An 18,605-nucleotide genomic window follows, 5' to 3' on the forward strand; every position below is an offset into this window, starting at 1 on the left:
ACATACCAGGTTAATGATCAAAAGGACTTATCTCATACTTCAAGATAACAAATGTTTGAATTGCAGAGTGGTTTAAGAGTTGATCAACTTCAATATGTGTGCCACCTCTTGGAAATAATACATTTTATTTATAGGCGCCTTTAAAGACATTTGGCACCGATGTACATCAAGAAAATGTTTGAATAAAGTTTAAAACTTGGTAAGAATGTTGAATCTTTGCAGCAGACTAACCAGCTTTTTTAAAGAGTCGCTTTCAGGTGGTATTTAAGACAGACCAGGGATTTAATGTTTTGGATGTTGGGTAGGAGTGAGATTCAGGTGCGGGGACGAGCGGCTGGAGGAGGTTAGACTCAGAACCGTCTTTCTCGTTGTTTAAAAAAAAAAAAACCGTAAACGCAGTCCGTGCATGATTCAAAGTTTACATACATAAAGGGGTAGAAAAATGCATAAAAACGTTGAATCCAAAGTGACTAGAGACGTGTTGTCTTCCGCTTCTGGGTGTGTACCAAACTAAAAAGAATTCGACCAATGAGAGGCTGGCGCGTTGCATGATGGGAAATGTCGTTCATTTAATCCAACACTCCTCGGCACGTCCAGGTTTGGGCGTTCGGTTAGAAGACTACAAGTACCAGGCGTGACCGCAGAGCTGTCCGTTTACAGTGCACAGTTCAATTTGTTTTGGTTTATGCAGACTGCGCTTTGTCACGGGGGGAAGCCAAGGTCCACCGCGGCCCGGTTACACGTCTCCGACCCTCTGCTATCTCCCTGGATCGACTCCTCCTCCCCCGGACCCTGCGCCCCGCCGCCACCGCCCCCTGCCTCGCAGCTCCGTTATCGGACCCCCGAAGCTGGCCTGCTAGTTAGCAAACGGGCTAACGACTGCCAGGTTTCCCCCATGTCCTCTGAAGAAGCCTTCAGCTCCGCGATCGCAGATTGGCTCTTCATCAACTCCTGGTGGCTCCTCCTGCCCTTCATCATGCTCCTGGTGGTCGCCGCCTTCATCGTCGTCTTCGTGCTGCTGTTGTACATGATATCGCCCCTCATCAGTCCCAAACCTCTGAAACTGAACGGGGCCCACGTCGTGGTGAGTGCAGCTGTGGCGTTAACGGGTGGGTCTGTAGACCCAGCTGGCTGAGAGACATCCAACAAGTCACTTTATAATCCAGATGATATATAATACAGCTGAGAGACATCCAACAAGTCACTTTATAATCCAGATGATATATAATACAGCTGAGAGACATCCAACAAGTCACTTTATAATCCAGATGATATATAATACAGCTGAGAGACATCCAACAAGTCACTTTATAATCCAGATGATATATAATTCAGCTGAGAGACATCCAACAAGTCACTTTATAATCCAGATGATATATAATACAGCTGAGAGACATCCAACAAGTCACTTTATAATCCAGATGATATATAATTCAGCTGAGAGACATCCAACAAGTCACTTTATAATCCAGATGATATATAATACATCTGAGAGACATCCAACAAGTCACTTTATAATCCAGATGATATATAATTCAGCTGAATAGGTAAGGAAACCTTAACAAGCCATTTTTTAACAATAAATCTGAGAGGACATGATCATCCAACAAGTCATATACGTCATAATCCAGCTAATATATGATATAGCTGATCTATAATATATATTACAGCTGGGAGGACAACATCCAAAAAGTCTTGCACTTTATGATACGATTAATTTATAACACAGGTGAGGAGAAGTCATCATCCAACAAGTCATTTTATAATCCACTTAATCTATAACATTACTAATCCATAATCCAGCTAATTTATCATACATCTGAGAGAACATGTCCATCTAACAAGTAACCTTTCATATAATAACACAGCTAATATAAAAGAGTTGAGAAGACATGATCATCCAACAAGTCACTTTGTAATCTAGCTAATATATAATCTAGTTACAGATGTTAGTTGATTTCTGCTTTAGTGATCGATTAATCATTTCAAACTGATCATCGTAGGCTTTAGTTATCGATGATTGAAGTGGAATATGCAGTATTCTCCTTCATATATTCATAACGCTCATTTAGGAGAGGAAAATGTTGCTCAGTGTCTATAAAAGTGAAAAATATGATTTATGTAAACCTGTACGTACGTATGTGGATTTACATGTAGGCGTTATCAGAATAATAGAATTATACATGGAGAGTAGGGACCAATGGATGCCCTTTATCTCTTTTATTCCATTATTACTTGTCATTATATAAAGTCAAAATTCCCCCTTTAAACTGATGTGAATTGCACAATATAGTCGATTTAAAAAAGAAATTCTATACAGATTTTATTTTAAGAGTCAATATTTCTCCCTTTTTATTCAAAGTGCATTCGGTCTGTTCTGAAAAGGAGAGCTGAAATATAATTTTTATTAAACATACATTCATAAATTATAGGCAAAATAAAAGAATTATTTCGGTGAAAGAATTATTAAACTATGAATTAAAGCAAAAGCTCAACATCGGAGCTCTACAATATAAATGTATTTACATTCAGAGGTCATTTACTATCAGATAAGATGTTCCTGTAATGTGTTGACGGTCGTGATGGGAGAGTGTGTGTGGATGTTCAGTGGTGTGTCGCATAATGGGGCACTGAAAAAGCCTCACAGGAAGTTGAGGCGAGCCGGCGGGGCTCAGGTGCTCCACATCTCACGGATGATAAAACCGGCGCACAGCCAGGAGTCTCACAACAAACCATCTTGGATTGGATTGGATTGGATTAAGCTCATTTGTTCCTTCGTTTCTGGGTTATGACGCCTTTAAAATAGGCTTTACCAAAAAAATAGAAAATAAATAAAAATGAGTGACGCTGAGAACCTGCACAAGTCATCACGTCTGAACTGCTCATACCAGATGTTGAACATGTAGATTGTGGGACGTGTTTGTGAAGGAGAAAAGAGATCAACCAAAACTGGAAAGAGTTTATAAAAAAAAGTTTTTGTATGTGTTTGCTAAGAAATTCAGTTCTATTTAGTTGTATTCATGAAGAGCCCCAGATAACACACGCACACACGCACGCACGCAAAGGTTAAAGTTTAATTTATTTTCTTTTCAATCCAAAACCGGCTGTGTTTACCTGCTGCTATTTAAAGACCTTTAGACCCGCCTCCTAATTCACACTGACCAATCAGCTCAGAGCGGGGAAAAGGCACCAACATACAGCATCTGAACCTTTAATCGAAAGTGTAATCCGAAAACGTTATTCTTATTATGTGGTTGGATATTTCTACACATTAAAGTCAATATAAACATACGTCATTATACAAGTAAAATCCCTTTCAAGTGAAACAAAGCAAACTTGCACAATTTCACCATTTTTATGAAAAAAGTTTTTTTTTTTAAAGAGATTTAGTCCCTCTGCCTGCAGATTATTAAGTATGTGTATCTGGCTCTTGCTGTTTTTGGGGGGGGTTTTGTATGGAAGTGATGATCAAGCAAGGTTTCCGTTGCTCTGCTTTCCTAATGATGTGACGTTATTTATGTAGCCTTTAAGATAACGTTAATATTCTTTTCATGTGTCTTATCTCCTAATTTATATCTCATACTATATTTTCTTATTTGCTTACATTAAAATTTTTAACATTACATATTTATATTTTTGCATTGGGAGGAGCTCCTTTTTAACATATAAAGCTACTTTTTATATATATATATATATATATGTGTGTGAAACACTTGTCAGTTATTTAAAACATTGTTTTCCAACTAATCAATAAATCTTTAGGAGCCTTAATAGAAGGTGAAAAACTTCGTTGCGTTTTTGGGCGTCAGTTTATGAGACAACGATCCTCGCAGCCACTGAAAACCCAACTTTTTGAAAACGGCTCCCGAGGTGGAACTTTTTGAAAAACGGCACGACTCCATCTCTATGGAAACGAGGGAAACACGACTTTTCTGAAACGCGGCGACTGTGTGCGCACCACTGCCATCGTATATAGATGTTGTGTGCGTAATGTTCTCTGTGATCACGTGTACGGTTTAAAAACAAACAACAGCACCCACTAGTGGCCCAACGTTTCTGACACTTTCATGTAAACGGACATCGTTTTCAAAACTTTTTCTCCAATGAAAACGCAATAACGTTTTCACTATAAACGATGTCATATAAACAGTCGAACTTCTTAAAACTCAAATTTCTAAAATTAGCACAACAGTTTTCCACAAGAATAAAATTTTTCGTTTGAATTCAAGTAGTTAGTTTTGAAGATAATAAATATTGTTGCCCGCTCCACAGAAGGGTTCATTGCAGCTCATATTAAAATTAAATGTGGTTCAAAGAGTCAAATAAAGTTTTGGTGGGCCGTGAAGTAGAGAAACACTCATTGTTGACCGTTTGCACCCAGGTGACCGGGGGCTCCAGTGGCATCGGGAAGTGCATCGCCATCGAGTGCTACAGGCAGGGCGCCTTCATCACGCTGGTGGCTCGAAACGAGGTGAGCAGCTCGTCTTCGCTCGCTTCTTTTTGTCCTCCAAACATGTGAGAGTTCAGTTTCTATACGTTATTAAACCTCTCTCTCTCTCTCTCTCTCTCTCGTCTCTCTCTCTCTCATCTCTCTCTCTCTCTCTCTCTCTCTCTCTCTCTCTCTCTCTCTCTCTCTCTCTCTCTCTCTCTCTCTCTCTCTCTCTCTCTCTCTCTCTCTCTCTCTCCTCTCTCTCTCTCTCTCATCTCTCTCTCTCTCTCTCTCTCTCCTCTCTCTCTCTCTCTCTCTCTCTCTCTCTCTCTCTCTCTCTCTCTCTCTCTCTCTCTCTCTCTCTCTCTCTCTCTCTCTCTCTCTCTCAGGAAAAGTTGCTCCAAGCAAAGAAAGAAGTGGAAAAATGTGCCATTAACGACAAACAGGTTCGAATCAGCGTCTCACACTTTTGGATGTTTTCTTTATTCTGCTCTTTTATAACAACATAAAATGCTAAATCAAGTAGCAGCGAATGAAAACAAATAGTCAGCGTTGTCATTTGATTTTGCATATTTAAGTATTTTACATTGAGCACTAAGTTACTTCGGTTCATCAGTTCTGACTTTTTTAGTTTCGGCTTTCCTCTATAATCTGGATGTTAGAGGAGGAAGATGCGCTATAATCTGGATGTTAGAGGAGGAAGATGCTCTATAATCTGGATGTTAGAGGGGGAAGATGCTCTATAATCTGAATGTTGGGGAGGGCGATGCTCTATAATCTGAATGTTGGGGAGATAGATGCTCTATAATCTGGATGTTAGAGGAGGGAGATGCTCTATAATCTGGATGTTAGAGGAGGAAGATGCGCTATAATCTGGATGTTAGAGGAGGAAGATGCTCTATAATCTGGATGTTAGAGGGGGAGATGCTCTATAATCTGGATGTTAGAGGAGGAAGATGCTCTATAATCTGGATGTTAGGGGAGGGAGATGCTCTATAATCTGAATGTTGGGGGAGGGAGATGCTCTATAATCTGGATGTTAGAAGAGGGAGATGCTCTATAATCTGGGTGTTAGAGGAGGAAGATGCTCTTTAATCTGGATGTTAGAGGAGGAAGATGCTCTATAATCTGGATGTTAGAGGAGGAGGAGGATGCTCTATAATCTGGATGACCATAAAAAGATTTTTGTCAGCTTCCAAACCTCCGGCTGACTTTTTCGCTCTCTCAAGCTTAATCTGTCTCTTCCATCAGGTGGTGCTCTGCATATCGGTGGATGTTTCCAGCGATTACGGTCAAGTGGAAAACGTGATCAAACAGGTAAAGAACCGTCTCTGCCGCAGTGGAACGTCTCAGGTTGCTTCTTTTTAAAAAAAAAAATGTTATTGACGCGTCTTTAAAGGACATGAAGAGCTTTTCTTTTTCTTTGTTTCCACGCAGGCTCAGGAGAAACTGGGTCCGGTCGACATGCTGGTGAACTGCGCTGGAACATCCATGTCTGCGAAGTTCGAGGAGGTGGAAGTGGATCGATTTAAAGTGAGTCCTCTGAGTGGGCCAGTTCATTACTTGCGCTTTGGTTCCGGTCGTTTCTCATCATGAATCTTGAGTTTTCTAATTATCCCTTCATTTAACGCTTCATTGTACAGTTTCTGTTTGTGTTGAGTCTGAATTGTTTCCTGCCTGTTTCCACATTGTGGATAATGAAGTTTGTACATTTGATTTCCACAGAGGGAACTTTTAACAAACTGCACACTCACACCGACATTCACCAAGAGAAATCTAAGAAGCTCATTTTCATAATAATCATTCATCTATTATCCAATAAGCCCAAAAAAGAATTGGGGGGGGGGGGGGGTACGCGTGCCAATTATTACTCCCCTCATTAGTTCAAAGGTCTGTTTTCTCTTGTTCTTATTCTGGTTCATGTTATCAGGATCAGGTCTGTCAGGACGGCCGTAACTCATCCTCAACCTCCTAAATTCTGAAAATAGATTTTTGAGGATTGTTTGTTCTGTTTTGTCGGGATATGCAGCAGCAGATATTTTGTATTAACAGAAGTTTGTTCAGATTTAGACGGGTAGAAAATAACAAATAATAACAAAAAACAAAACTGAATCCAGTTTGTGTGTACATGAGATCACGTCACTTTCTTCTGGTTAGTTAAAGCAGGAAACGTTTAAATCTGTTCTGTACGTGTGGCTGCTGCTGCCGCTTCCCCACAGAAACTGATGGAGGTGAACTACCTGGGCAGCGTTTACCCGACGCGAGCCGTCATCACCACCATGAAGGAGCGCAGGATGGGCCGCATCATGTTCGTCTCCTCGCAGGCCGGCCAGATCGGCCTGTTCGGCTACACCGCCTACTCGCCGTCCAAGTTCGCCTTGCGCGGGTTGGCGGAGTCGCTGCAGATGGAGGTTGGAACGATTGACCCCGCGACACAAGCGTGGACGGGTGACGCGGAGGCAGGGGGGAATGAACACTGTTCTCCTTCCACAGATTAAGCCATACAACATCTACGTGACGGTGGCGTACCCGCCGGACACTGACACTCCGGGCCTGGCTGAGGAGAACAAAACCAAGGTGAGCGTCGTTTCATGGACACAGAAAACGCGCCGGTCCTGCTTCCTGTCTGTAAATCCTCCTGGAGGTTCGTCACCTGCAGCCACACGACTTTTAGGTTTTCCTCTTTCAGCCTTTGGAAACCAGGATGATCTCTGAAACATCTGGAGTCTGTCAGCCGGAGCAAGTGGCCAAGATCATCGTGAGAGACGCCGTGGTAAGAACGAAGCTCCGCCCACACCCCCCCCGCTGGGTTTTTAAGATTTATCTTATTGGTGAACTAATACAAAAGATGGAACTACATCATGTGATCATGAAGGAGAAACATTCACCAACAACGTCCAGACTCCAGTTACATGACGATGGGAGGACTTCCTCTTTCGATTGAGAATTTAAGTAGCTCACTCAAAGCTGCGTGTGGGAGGGGGCGGGGCTTAGAAATAAATCCAAACATTTCTACTGAACGCAGGATTTGGACACCTTATAGGAAATTATAATGACAGGAAAACAAAAGTAGGGAATTCAATGTGGAAAAAGAAATTGTAAAATGTAGCATTGTTTTGGTACAAATTGAGGAACGAGCGAAGCCTTAAAGGAATAAACCAAATGTGAAGGAAAATGTCCTTTGAGCTGCTTTTCCTGTGTTTTTGTTGTTTTTTTGCAGCAGGGGAACTTTAACAGCTCGGTGGGCCCCGACGGCTACATGCTGTCAGCCCTTACCTGCGGCATGTCGCCGGTCACCTCCATCACAGAAGGCCTCCAGCAGGTGAGCAACACACGCGTCTGACTTCATGGCAGGTTCATCTCATCATTATTTAATCTCAGTGGGCTCGATTTTGGACACAATAGTTCTGAGTAAAATACGCAAATTTGGTCATTATTTAAAAATAAAAATACATTGATTTAAAGAGCTTTTGCTGTCGATACGTCTCCTAAATCATATCGACTCTCTGACGTCTCTTTCTGATGCTAATGTCTGAGCCCCCCCTTATTTCGGGTTGATTTATTTTATTTTATTTTATTTTAATTTATTTTATTTTATTTTATTTTATTTTATTTTTATTTTATTTATTTATTTTTATTTACTCTGGTCATATTATTATTATAATTTGATTTAAATTTTGTTTCATTTGTCTTTTACCTTTTTGTGTATTGTTTAAATGTACTTTGTATTATTGATGTGCTCCTGACCCTTGTGTGGTGGTGGTGGCCGTGGTGGTGTCGGTGGTGGTGTCGGTGGCGGTGGTGGTGTCGGTGGCGGTGGTGGTGTCGTTGGTGGTGTCGGTGGCGGTGGTGGCTGCACGCGCAGCCGAATGAATGAATGAGTCGTCATATTGACTCCGATTCTTCCCGCTCATCTTTGTCCAGATCGTCACGATGGGATTATTCCGGACTATCGCCCTCTTCTACCTGGGCAGCTTCGACAGCATCGTGCGTCGCTGCATGATCCAGCGGGAGCAGTCTAAAGCGGCCGACAAGAGGGAGTAACGGCGGCCTTCGCACCGACCCCCTCCCCTGCACCCCCCACCCCCTTCATCCAGCTGTACAAGTGCACAACTGTAGGTGGGAGATTAAAAATACGTTTAAAAAAAAAAAAAAACTAAATACAAAAATCAAGCTTCACAGGCGGGAGGGGAGAAAGAAGCAGATGTGTTTACCTCTGGTGTAACTCCCCCGTAGGCGTCGTTCCAGTTCTTCGGTCCTCTAAAGCATTCCAGTGACTTTGGTTTTTACCGTGTGCTTCTGTTGGGTGGGTGGGTGGGTGGGGGTAGACTAAACACCCAGCAGCCGGGTTCTTAACGTAGGAAGGCTTTTAGGGGGGAAAAGAACAAAAAACACTCACATTACAGATTTGCACAGAAAAAGCAGCCTGTTCGGCCGGGCGGGCCAAATGAGGCGTTGAGACTTCCTACCACCGGGGGCAGTGTTCTCAAACAGGACGGTAACTCTCACCTCTTGTCATGTTGTTGCATGTTTCTCCACCTTGTACCAGTTTTACACTGACCCCCCCACCCCCCCCCCCCCCCCCCACCCTCCCCACCCCCACCTCTTTGGTACCACAAGTCTTTGCAGGCGAAGCACCCCCCCCCCCCCCCCCATCCCCACCCCCACCCCCCCCAGTCTTCTCTTTAAGCTGTGTTTTTGTGCTTCATGTTTAAACTTTTGTGTGATTCAAGCAAAAGCGTGTGTCTAATATCCGTTTTTTTTTGTTTGTTTGTTTTTTGAAGTTCAACAAATTCTCTAAATATTTCGACGTTTTCATTTTGCAGTGTTAAAGAAGGTTTGTGTTCGAATGTGTTCGTTTGCTGTGACTGAGCCTGAGGAGAGAAAAGCCATTCAGTTTATCCCTTTTTTTTTTAAATAATTATCATTACTATTGTCTCAATACTTAAAGCACCAAATCATTTATTCTCATCATTCCAGCTGATTTCAATGAGAGGAGGGAAGTTAATGTTAAAGTAAAAAAATAAAAGCTAAACCAGCACACTCTTTTCACGCTTTAGACTTGAATGTTTGCATTCGATTTTTGGGGGATTTTTCCATCAATCGCTTTTACAGAAACTTAAAAAAGAAAAGTCCGTTATTACATGTTGACATCGTAAATATGTGACCACATATTATTAATTAGTAAGAAAATATATCAGGTTATGATGTGAGAAGTTTCATGTTACATTAAGAAACTTATTGCAATACAAGAAATACGTCGATAAAATTCATCTCTTCACGAGTTTCTTAATAATAAAAGGTAAAATGTGTCATCGGGTGGTACGAGGATGTTTTCGTGAAGTTTGATCTTGAATATTTCCACGTTGGAATCGACAATAGGAACCAAAATGTTGTGAGAACTTGATCATTTATTGTTTAAGAATATCAAGATGTGAGATTAAAAAAAAAAAGTCTTGTGATTTGTGACCTTGGTAGTCTGTCACATGACCCCACACACTTCTGATATTTCTTTCTGTTGTCTGGAAGAGCAGTAAGTTTCAGGACTCCTCTGCTGAGAACTCTTCAGCGCTCAGTGAGTTTGGTGTCGGCTGACCTCCTGCCGGATCTGTGCGGCGGGGTGGACTCGCTGGTTCGAGTCCAGGAGGTTGTGGGGGGGGGGGGGGGGTGTTACTTGGATCAGAGCTTAGAGAGATTTGTTTTTGAAAATATACCCAATATGTGAATGCCAAAACGTGTTAAGACAATTTATGTGGATATTTAGTTGGCGAGAGCAGCGTGGGGACGCATTCTGAGCCTTAAGACTTCTGACCAATAAAACGCTGAAAGAATGGCCCCCCCGTCTGCAGAACAAAGTGACTTAACCAACGTGTGGTTTGACCCCCCCACCCCCACCCGTCTCCTCCGCTTCTCGACAAGAAGAAGCCTTACTTCAAATCCAAGATATGAAAGTGAGAATGGATGACTCGGTTTGAGGATGTTCTCATTTGATATTGGTTCTAAAGGCACGCCGTCACGCTCCAGAAGCTTTTCATTCCCGGCTTTCTTTCTCTTCTTCCTCTTTACCTGGACGTAGCCACATATAGCCGCGAGTAGCTCGTAGACACGCCGTTTCATTCCAACCACCTTTTTAAGCTATGCAAACAAAGCCTATGCTTATACAATATGTTCAAACACACACACTGGATATTTAAGTTGTGTAATGCTCACCCCCCCACCCCCCCCCCCCGTTTAACGAACACATAAGTCGTATCTCACTCTTCCGTTTTGCTTGTTTTTGGGTTCGTTTGTTCGTTTTTTTTTCTGCCAAAAAAAACTTAACACCTTCACCTTGTGTGCCATCGAAAGAAAATGTGAGAAGTGCAACATTTCTTTGTCTTATTTTCTTACATGATAAACTGAATAAATACCTGTGAGGAAAAAGTAAAAGTCTGTTTTTGTCCTTTCAGGCCTTTTAATTTTTAAAATTTTCTACAGCCGTGTCCAAGTGAAGGTAAATTATATCCAGTAAAAAACTACTTCACTTTAAACCTGTCATTGCCAAAACTTTGAAATTCAAATCAGATTTATTTATTTTTATTATTTAAATGAATGCCATATAAAGTGTGTGTATGTTTTGGGGCTTTTTTTTACGTTTGGTGCTGAAGGCCAACTTAAAGATTCACCTGCACGAAGAACATTTCAGAATGTTTACGAGAAAGTCTCGTGTTATTCACACTGAAACTGGGCCAAACGTACATTCAAACACATCGGCTCTGGTGAAATTATGGTTATTGAAACTGGACAAACGCTCCTAGATAATAACATTTAAAGTGGAACAGGACTCCATGTTCTAAAGACGCATCCTGACCTGGGAGTAGCAGAGCACATCTCTTAACTTGTCGGCTCGCTGTTCATTTTCTCTTCCAACACTTGTTTCAGTTTCTTTATTTCTAATTTATCCACTGGGTCAGTGTTTTACAAAGTGTGGGTCGCGGCCCTCTAGTGGTCCCTGGCGGTATTGAATGTGGGCGTTGAGTGGTACGTTTGAAATTTCTTATCCACTTAACTGGAGTTAAATTAATATTCTGATTAAAATGTTATAGAAAATGATATTGACACAATCAAACTGTGAAGAGTAATAAAACATTTTTTATCTATTAATGTTTATTTAATTGAGTTCATGTTAATTTTCAGATTTGTTTATATTAATAAAGCAAAGTCTATTAAGTTATTCTGTTTCTGGAACAAAGTTTGATCAGATTGGGGTTATCGGTGTATCAGATGTTATGTGGCTCTGTGAGAATGGCTGCAGGAGACGGTTGTCCGGGTCACCAGCAGGAAGGACCACCACTGAGGTCTGTTGTATTATTGATGAATTACAATGGGGAAACACAGTTTTGGCATGTTCCAGACTTTAAAGCCATACCAGATTTGCCTCTAAAAGTCTAACAAGGATCAACAGCTGTTTACAATCATGTCTTACAAAATGGAAAAGGTCAACTATTCAACCATAATTTCCTAAAAGTTTTTTTTTTATTATTTTAATGGGAGCAATTTCATTCAACGTTTGGAAAATATAGAAGTATTTTTGGTAGAAGGCAGAGAAAGGGAAGAATGACTGCGGATTTCTCAGTTGCTGAAAAGTTAGAACTTCCTCCACAAGGGGGTGGCTGGACCACATCAGTGCGTAAAGCCCGCAGCAGGATGCGGAGTTCCTGCACTCCCTCATGAATAAATCCTCCAGCACGCGCAGCCGGATGAATATCTGTTTCTAGTTCCTGCGTGAAGCCATAAAAGCATGCATTAAACATGCAATCAGGAGAATATCGCTGCGCTCCGGTGCAGTTCTCCGTGTGCTCTCGGAGTCTCCGAGCGCAGCCAAAGGAATGACTTTGTGAAGCTGACGTCAGGAATACCTCACGAGCAGAGCGCGGCCCACTCGGCCGTGTGGGCAGGGAAGCTGCTGAGGACGAAATGAGGAGCAGCGCTGGAAGAGGCACTCAGTCCGACCTTGTCTGGCTCGCAGTCCCGTGCCAGGCCGTGCGTAAAACGCCGCTAAAGCAAGTTGGCCGCGTTTAGACGGAGCCTCTCTGTGCGCGCGGCCACAACTTTGGCTTTCATTCATATTTTTTTTCCCTCGCGATGCGCGCAGGAACTGAGCAAGACTACTACAACCTCTTCCGCATATTGGATTTCTGTGCAAAGAGAAGGTCGCTCATGTCCCTTGCAAGGATCCGGGAAATGAAGACTGCTGCTGCATTTTTTACTTGAATTCGTCTTTTTTTTTTTTTTTTTTTTACAACGCAGTTTTGCCTCAAAAGATTTTCTCCAAGTATTTGTTTCCCTGCGCGGAATCCTTCGCTGCGTCGCTTTGCATTTGAATATAACCCAGTTTTTTTTTTGGGGGGGGGGGGGGAGAGAAGCCTCTGCAGCGCGTCGTTACTGCGCACAAATCCGACCACAATGCGTTTAATTTAGGAAGAAAAATAAAGCTGAAATCTCTAAAGTGCCAAATCGAACCGGAATGGAGAACGAGCGCAATCGCAAGATCGTGGTGAAGTACATCTGCCATAAACTCTCCAAACGCGGATACGTGTGGAGCGTGGACGCGGTGCGGGATGAGGACGCGGCTGATAACGGGTCACTCGTTGACCCTGAGCCGACTTTGATCCGCCGCTGCCGGGACGCGGACGGAGCCGGGCCCGAGAGCGAGGAGGACGACAGCCCGCGCCTGTGCAGACGACCGGCCCAGTCCGACCCGCACGCCGCCATCCACCGGGTCCTGCGTGAGGCCGGGGACGAACTTGAGCGGCTGTACCAGCCGGACTTCACGGAGATGTCGCGGCAACTGTACCTCACCTCCTCCACGGCGCAGCGGAGGTTCGCCGAGGTGATAGACGAACTGTTCCGGGACGGGGTGAACTGGGGCCGGATTATCGCCTTCTTCGAGTTCGGGGGCACCGTGTGCGTGGAGTGCGCGTCCAAGGAGGACATGACGGCGCAGGTGGACAACATCGCGGACTGGATGACGGAGTATTTAAGTGGACCTCTTGACAGCTGGATACAGGATAACGGGGGATGGGTAGGTCTCGTTCCGTGCAGTTGAGCGCTTTTTGCATTTGCGCAAAAGTCCTCCCGGTTGATTCCTACTTTTCGCTACGGTTGCAGGCTTTAATGTAGGGTTGAGATCAAAACCTGCACTCTTGTGTCTTTCTTTTTTTTTGTGGCTGAATATCGGAACCACATGTGTGGGAGAGCTTTATGAAATTCTCCCTTTAGATGCGCCAGTGACGCACCGCGGTGCGGACGCACGACATGGACGGTCTCACTTTGTGAGCCGCTCCCGTTGGATGCTGCCGTTGGCTGTTAAACTCGTGTGACCAATGAGAGAGCGAGAGCTGTGTCACACCTCCCGACGCTCTGGCATAAAACCCGCCCTTGTCAAAGTGTGCGGCCAGTGGCCGCCACACACAGCTGCCCCGGAGCACAGCAACACTTAACGCAGGATGATGAATCTCAGGGTTTAGGGTGGAAACTCTGACTAAACATGTTGGATTTAGTTTTCCTCACACATAATGGCAGTGCAATGAATGAATGTTTCACTTTACTGACACTGTAGCACAGACGTGTCAAGGACAGAGTCACTGTTACACTGGCTGATACTTCTTGAATATTTGTGCAAGAGGCTTGAAATGTTTTAGTTTTGCGACACGATCGTGTGTCTCAAAGTGGATATTTGCCAGCTTATCACTTGTAACTGCAGCTGTCATGAAGCACGACAGGGGTCTGCAAAGTACCACTGAGCTTATGAGTCACAAGTAAAGATTATTCCTCCACATTTTATGTAAATAATGTCAATGCAGCCAACATTGTGTTGTGCATAATCTTAACTTTTGAGGTGTCTTGAGATATGAAGGCTCTCATAAAGAGGTGACATCCTGCAAAAATAAGCGGTTCACAGACACGACAAAGCCCATTAATTCATTACTTTTTTCATTATTTATCCAAAAGTTTTGTCTTTATTTTAGTTTGTTGTCACTTCTGCACGTCTTTGGCTGATTAAGTCGATTCCATCTTGGACGTCTGCTCGGTTTTGGATTGCAAAACGTTAATCTTCCCGACAGTGTCACACGAGACTGTCCATTGAGTCGTCAGTGGTCTCCAACACCCGGCTGTTAAAACGTACAGAAGAAGCTCTAAAATGAAGTTCTGCAAAGGCTGATGCCAGTAGGATTATGAGAAAAATTAAGGCTAAAAATATAAAAATGAACCCAATTACTGGTGTGCATGATTTTCAATGTTAACCATCTTTAGACTCACATTTTACACCACATAAGAAATTCTGTGCATAATTTGAAGCTTCGATTGTCTTTAGTTTCTCAGATCTACATGTAAAATGATTTATTTAGCTGAAAGAATGAGAGAAAACAACAATCAACTTATATTTATGGGATACCCGGGGCACGCTAACCCCAGCTTGTAATACTGTTCAGTACCACATGGGGGTGTTGTGGGTTTGTTATCAGTCGGAGAGAGGAAGAATTGGGTTTGAACAGTGGATGGGAACTAGCAGGGAAACCTCTGACGGCTACAGCCACTCACTACTGCCTCCAAAGCACAAAGGTGGTACTGCTCATACTTCACATTCTGCTCTTCGCGCGCACAATATTGAAGTTGTCGATTGCTGCACACTGACGTGAAAAGGGTCATTAGGTCATGTTTATTCTTTTAACATTGAGTCGTTGGCACATCAAGTTAAGGTTGTCGTGAATTGTGGAAAACAAGTTTCAGGTCAAACTGAGAATAGTTGGCGGGTTCGTGAAGCAAATCGAAAAGGATCAGTTATCTCATTTCACTCTGGATGAACTTTGTCACTTTAATAGAATCTCAAAAATGAATGTTAAATGTGAAGAAAAATGGTAAAAATCCTCAAAATGCACCTTTGAACTGTCTTTTTTTAACCTAATCTCACATAATTGAGTGAAAACTGTCATCTCCTTTAGAAAAAAAACATCCGGATGTATTTCTTCCCACATTTCTCTCCCCTGCACTAGTTTGTATTCTCCTCACACTGGTGAGTCCTGCTTCCCACTTTGAACACCTCTGCTATAATCCAACACAGAGGGAAGTGAGAGCAGATTCTAATAACAGACTCTGATGCATTCAAGCAGAAAAACACAGTAAATCCCTGTTTAATCGTCCACCTGCGGCTGAGGCTTGGTTCAGGGGAGTGCTGCAGTGGAGGGAGGTTCGCGAGGCCGGACACATGTCAGCAAACAGCTCACTATTGAATTAATGTGTTTCGGCCTCCGGGCACAACTGGACCGGGGTGGCTTCGGCCATCAAAGCTTTTCTGCACATCTAACTGACACGTGGGCATTAGGTGCCAACGAGGACCGGCGTCCACACCTCACATTTTACCTACCTGAGCACACAGAGGGACATTTTTCAGGTTTACATTGGAGTTATCCATACTTTTAGCGTTCATTTCACGTCAAATCAGTGAAAAATAACCTAAAATAATCAAGAGAATGTAAAGAAAACAGTGCTGTAATACCATTTTCTATCACATGGCAGTGTAATGAGTCACTTTAACGCCTATATCCACTGGAGTGTCATCAGATGCTAAAAGCTGAAAGTTGTGCAGTTACAGTAATTATTCGTAATATAAGGGAACGCTGCTGATGTACACTCACCGGCCACTTTATTAGGTGATCCGTTGATACAAGGCAGGACGGATCCAAGCTTTCATGTTGTTTTCACCAAATTCAGCAGAAATAGAGACTCATCAGGCCTTCACGGTCTTTCCATTCTTCTCTGGTCCAGTTTTGGTCGTCCAGTGTGACCCGGAGCCTTGGTTCTGGTTTGACAGCAGGGTCACTCGGTGTGGTCTTCATCGGCTTCAAGCTTCACCCTCCTGGAAAAGTTCAATGATGCTGTTGTTGAACTAGAAGTTCTTTGAGTTCCTGTTGCTAAATCACCTTTTCTTCATCATCCTCATCCTCATCACGTAGCTGAACTGCTAACAAAGTAGCTGGAGAGAGTATGTAAACCTTAGTGTGTGTTTCAGGAGTTTATTGTGGGACTATTTCTGTCTGTAGCGTGGTGGAGCCGCCTGCCGGACCTTTTGACGGTAAAGTCATTTCGACACTGGAGCCTCTTCCAGTCATCGGAGAGTCGCTGCTTAAAAACCCCTTCCGTTTCGAGAGTGCGACAGTTTTCTAATGTTCTCTTTTTCTTTCCAGGAACGGAAACTGTCGAGCGAGTCAGCGGTTTTGTGTTTGCTTCATGGTTTTTTTTTTTTTTTCTCGTTCTTTCTGCACCACTTCGCTTTGCAGATTCTTGTTGCAGCTTCTGTTTCCACTCAGCAGACGAGGCCGCCCGCTCACGCTCCTCAACCTGCCCCGAATTAGCCTTTAATTATGTGAGGTGCTCTTAATGAGAGCATAACATTTGTGCTGCCTGGTTATCGTAGCTGGAAGCTATCATGAATGGGGTGTGTGTTCAAGAAGAAAGGGTGGGGGGGGTGGGGGGGGGGCATCAATGATTCATATCCAATGTTTCATCTCAAAGGATAGCACCGTTTAACATTCCCCTTGAGTCTGTGTTGCCCCTGGAGGTGGCAGGTTGTGCCACATATCAAAGAGGGGCAAACAGAAGAAGAAGCTCCCTGCAGGAATCTGCAGCCGCTCTGGCGGGCCCGCAGCGCGACGAGCATCCAGGTCGGGACTCTTTTGTTTGTCAGACCTGTGCGCAAGTCTGAGGCTGGCTCGGGGTCTCTGCAGCCCCGCCGTACAGTAATGTAGGTCATCATAAGTCTGTGTTTCACAGCCGAATGGAGACGACTGTATCTGTGCTGCATCGCGCCCGCAGAGAGAGTACAGTCCTTTAAACCAGCAGATTATCTGGAGATTATCTGAAAGCATATGTCTCCAGTTTGAGTCAATTTGCTGGATTCCCACTCTTGGGGAATCAAAAAACCTCTGAGCCATATTGATTGAGGCTTAACCTTCACTCTGATATAATTTCATTAGAGAATGTGTTTGGACTGACTCGTCTTTTTAATGCAACTCTCCCGTTTAAATGGCCTCTTTTGTTTAATGGGCATCAGGTAGGGAGTTTCCTGAGGTGTGTACCGTCAGTTGTTACGCGACCTTTAATTACCGAGGCTGCAGACACAGAGCATTGTCTCCACGCCGCGTTTGTGAAATCTGGCTTCTTCGTTTGTACCGGCGTGTCGGCCGGATGTCGAAATGTGATAAATGTCAGTGTGTTTTCCTCACGACACAAAAAGACTGTTTGTACTGAAGCCTCAGGAAGAGGGTTCAGTGTGTGTGTGTGTGTGTGTGTGTGTGTGTGTGTGGGTGTGTGGGTGTGTGTGTGTGTGCGTTCATCATGGTTGCGGAGACCTAAACCGGTTTGCACACATAATAGAATGTTACAGACCTTGTGAGGACAAAATCAAATCCCAGTACTTGTCAACGTTCTCAACTTTGTTTATTACTTTGTTTTTGTTCTAATTATACTTGAATTTAAAGTACTTCTGCAGGACATTGATGTAGGACGATATAATCACTTCATAATGTGTGGAAACATCAACTGTGTCTGTGTGCATGTGGGAACATGGATGAGTATTAATCCCCGCTGTGAGAACCTAAACCTGTACACACACACACACACACACACACACACACACACACACACACACACACACACACACACTCAGGGTCAGAGGTTAAAGTTTGATAAATTGTGTTTAGCGCTGACTTCATATTGAGTCTAGAAGGACATAACATACAGAAACCTGTGTGTATAGACGCAGCTGTTAACGTGTATTCATTACTGTTGTGCGGACCTGTTGTTTTTACACTCACTTTATGGGCGCAAAAATTTAATTCGAGTCATTAATTCGACTGATTTTAGTTTCAGACAAGTAGTAGTTTTGTTTTGAATTTATTCCCCATTTAGACGATCGACTGAAAACGCCATTGTTTACTTGCAGGAACGTTTTCCAATGAACTTGGCCGAAATACTGAAAACACTGCAGTTTGCATTGGAGCCACTAGGCAAGCATGCAAAAACAAAGTAGGATGTAAACATCAAAGCTCCTTTAAATGGCCTCTTTTCATGGCATCGGTCCATCAGTACCTGCTGATTGTCAGAAAATATCTCCATGTATGCAGATGATGCTGTA

At 43.3% G+C, this 18,605-nt stretch overlaps 2 protein-coding genes across 3 annotated transcripts in view; both read left to right on the top strand.

Moving 5' to 3' along the window:
- The first annotated feature begins 642 nt into the window (after positions 1-642).
- Positions 643-9,159, top strand: kdsr (3-ketodihydrosphingosine reductase). Of its 2 annotated transcripts, none has more exons than XM_080487162.1 (10): positions 643-1,084; positions 4,382-4,471; positions 4,819-4,875; positions 5,681-5,746; positions 5,867-5,962; positions 6,649-6,840; positions 6,923-7,006; positions 7,119-7,202; positions 7,650-7,751; positions 8,354-9,159. In XM_080487162.1, exons 1-10 carry the CDS (start codon positions 686-688, stop codon positions 8,471-8,473), a joined length of 1,290 nt encoding a protein of 429 aa, XP_080343288.1. In that variant the 5' UTR covers positions 643-685; the 3' UTR covers positions 8,474-9,159. The 2 variants fall into 2 exon arrangements, with proteins under 2 accessions (XP_080343288.1, XP_080343287.1); XM_080487161.1 differs by having other exon boundaries at positions 7,104-7,202; positions 8,354-8,612.
- A 3,205-nt stretch (positions 9,160-12,364) lies between these two features.
- The window catches only part of bcl2b (BCL2 apoptosis regulator b), a 35,840-nt gene continuing 29,599 nt past the window's right edge, over positions 12,365-18,605 (top strand). Inside the window, exon 1 of the mRNA XM_080475088.1 lies at positions 12,365-13,493. Coding sequence (XP_080331214.1) covers positions 12,936-13,493 — 558 coding nt within the window. The 5' untranslated portion in view covers positions 12,365-12,935. The remainder of the gene's footprint in view (positions 13,494-18,605) is intronic.

Source organism: Lipophrys pholis (genome assembly GCF_963383615.2).
Source record: "Lipophrys pholis genome assembly, chromosome: 1".
Taxonomy (NCBI): Eukaryota; Metazoa; Chordata; class Actinopteri; order Blenniiformes; family Blenniidae; genus Lipophrys; species Lipophrys pholis.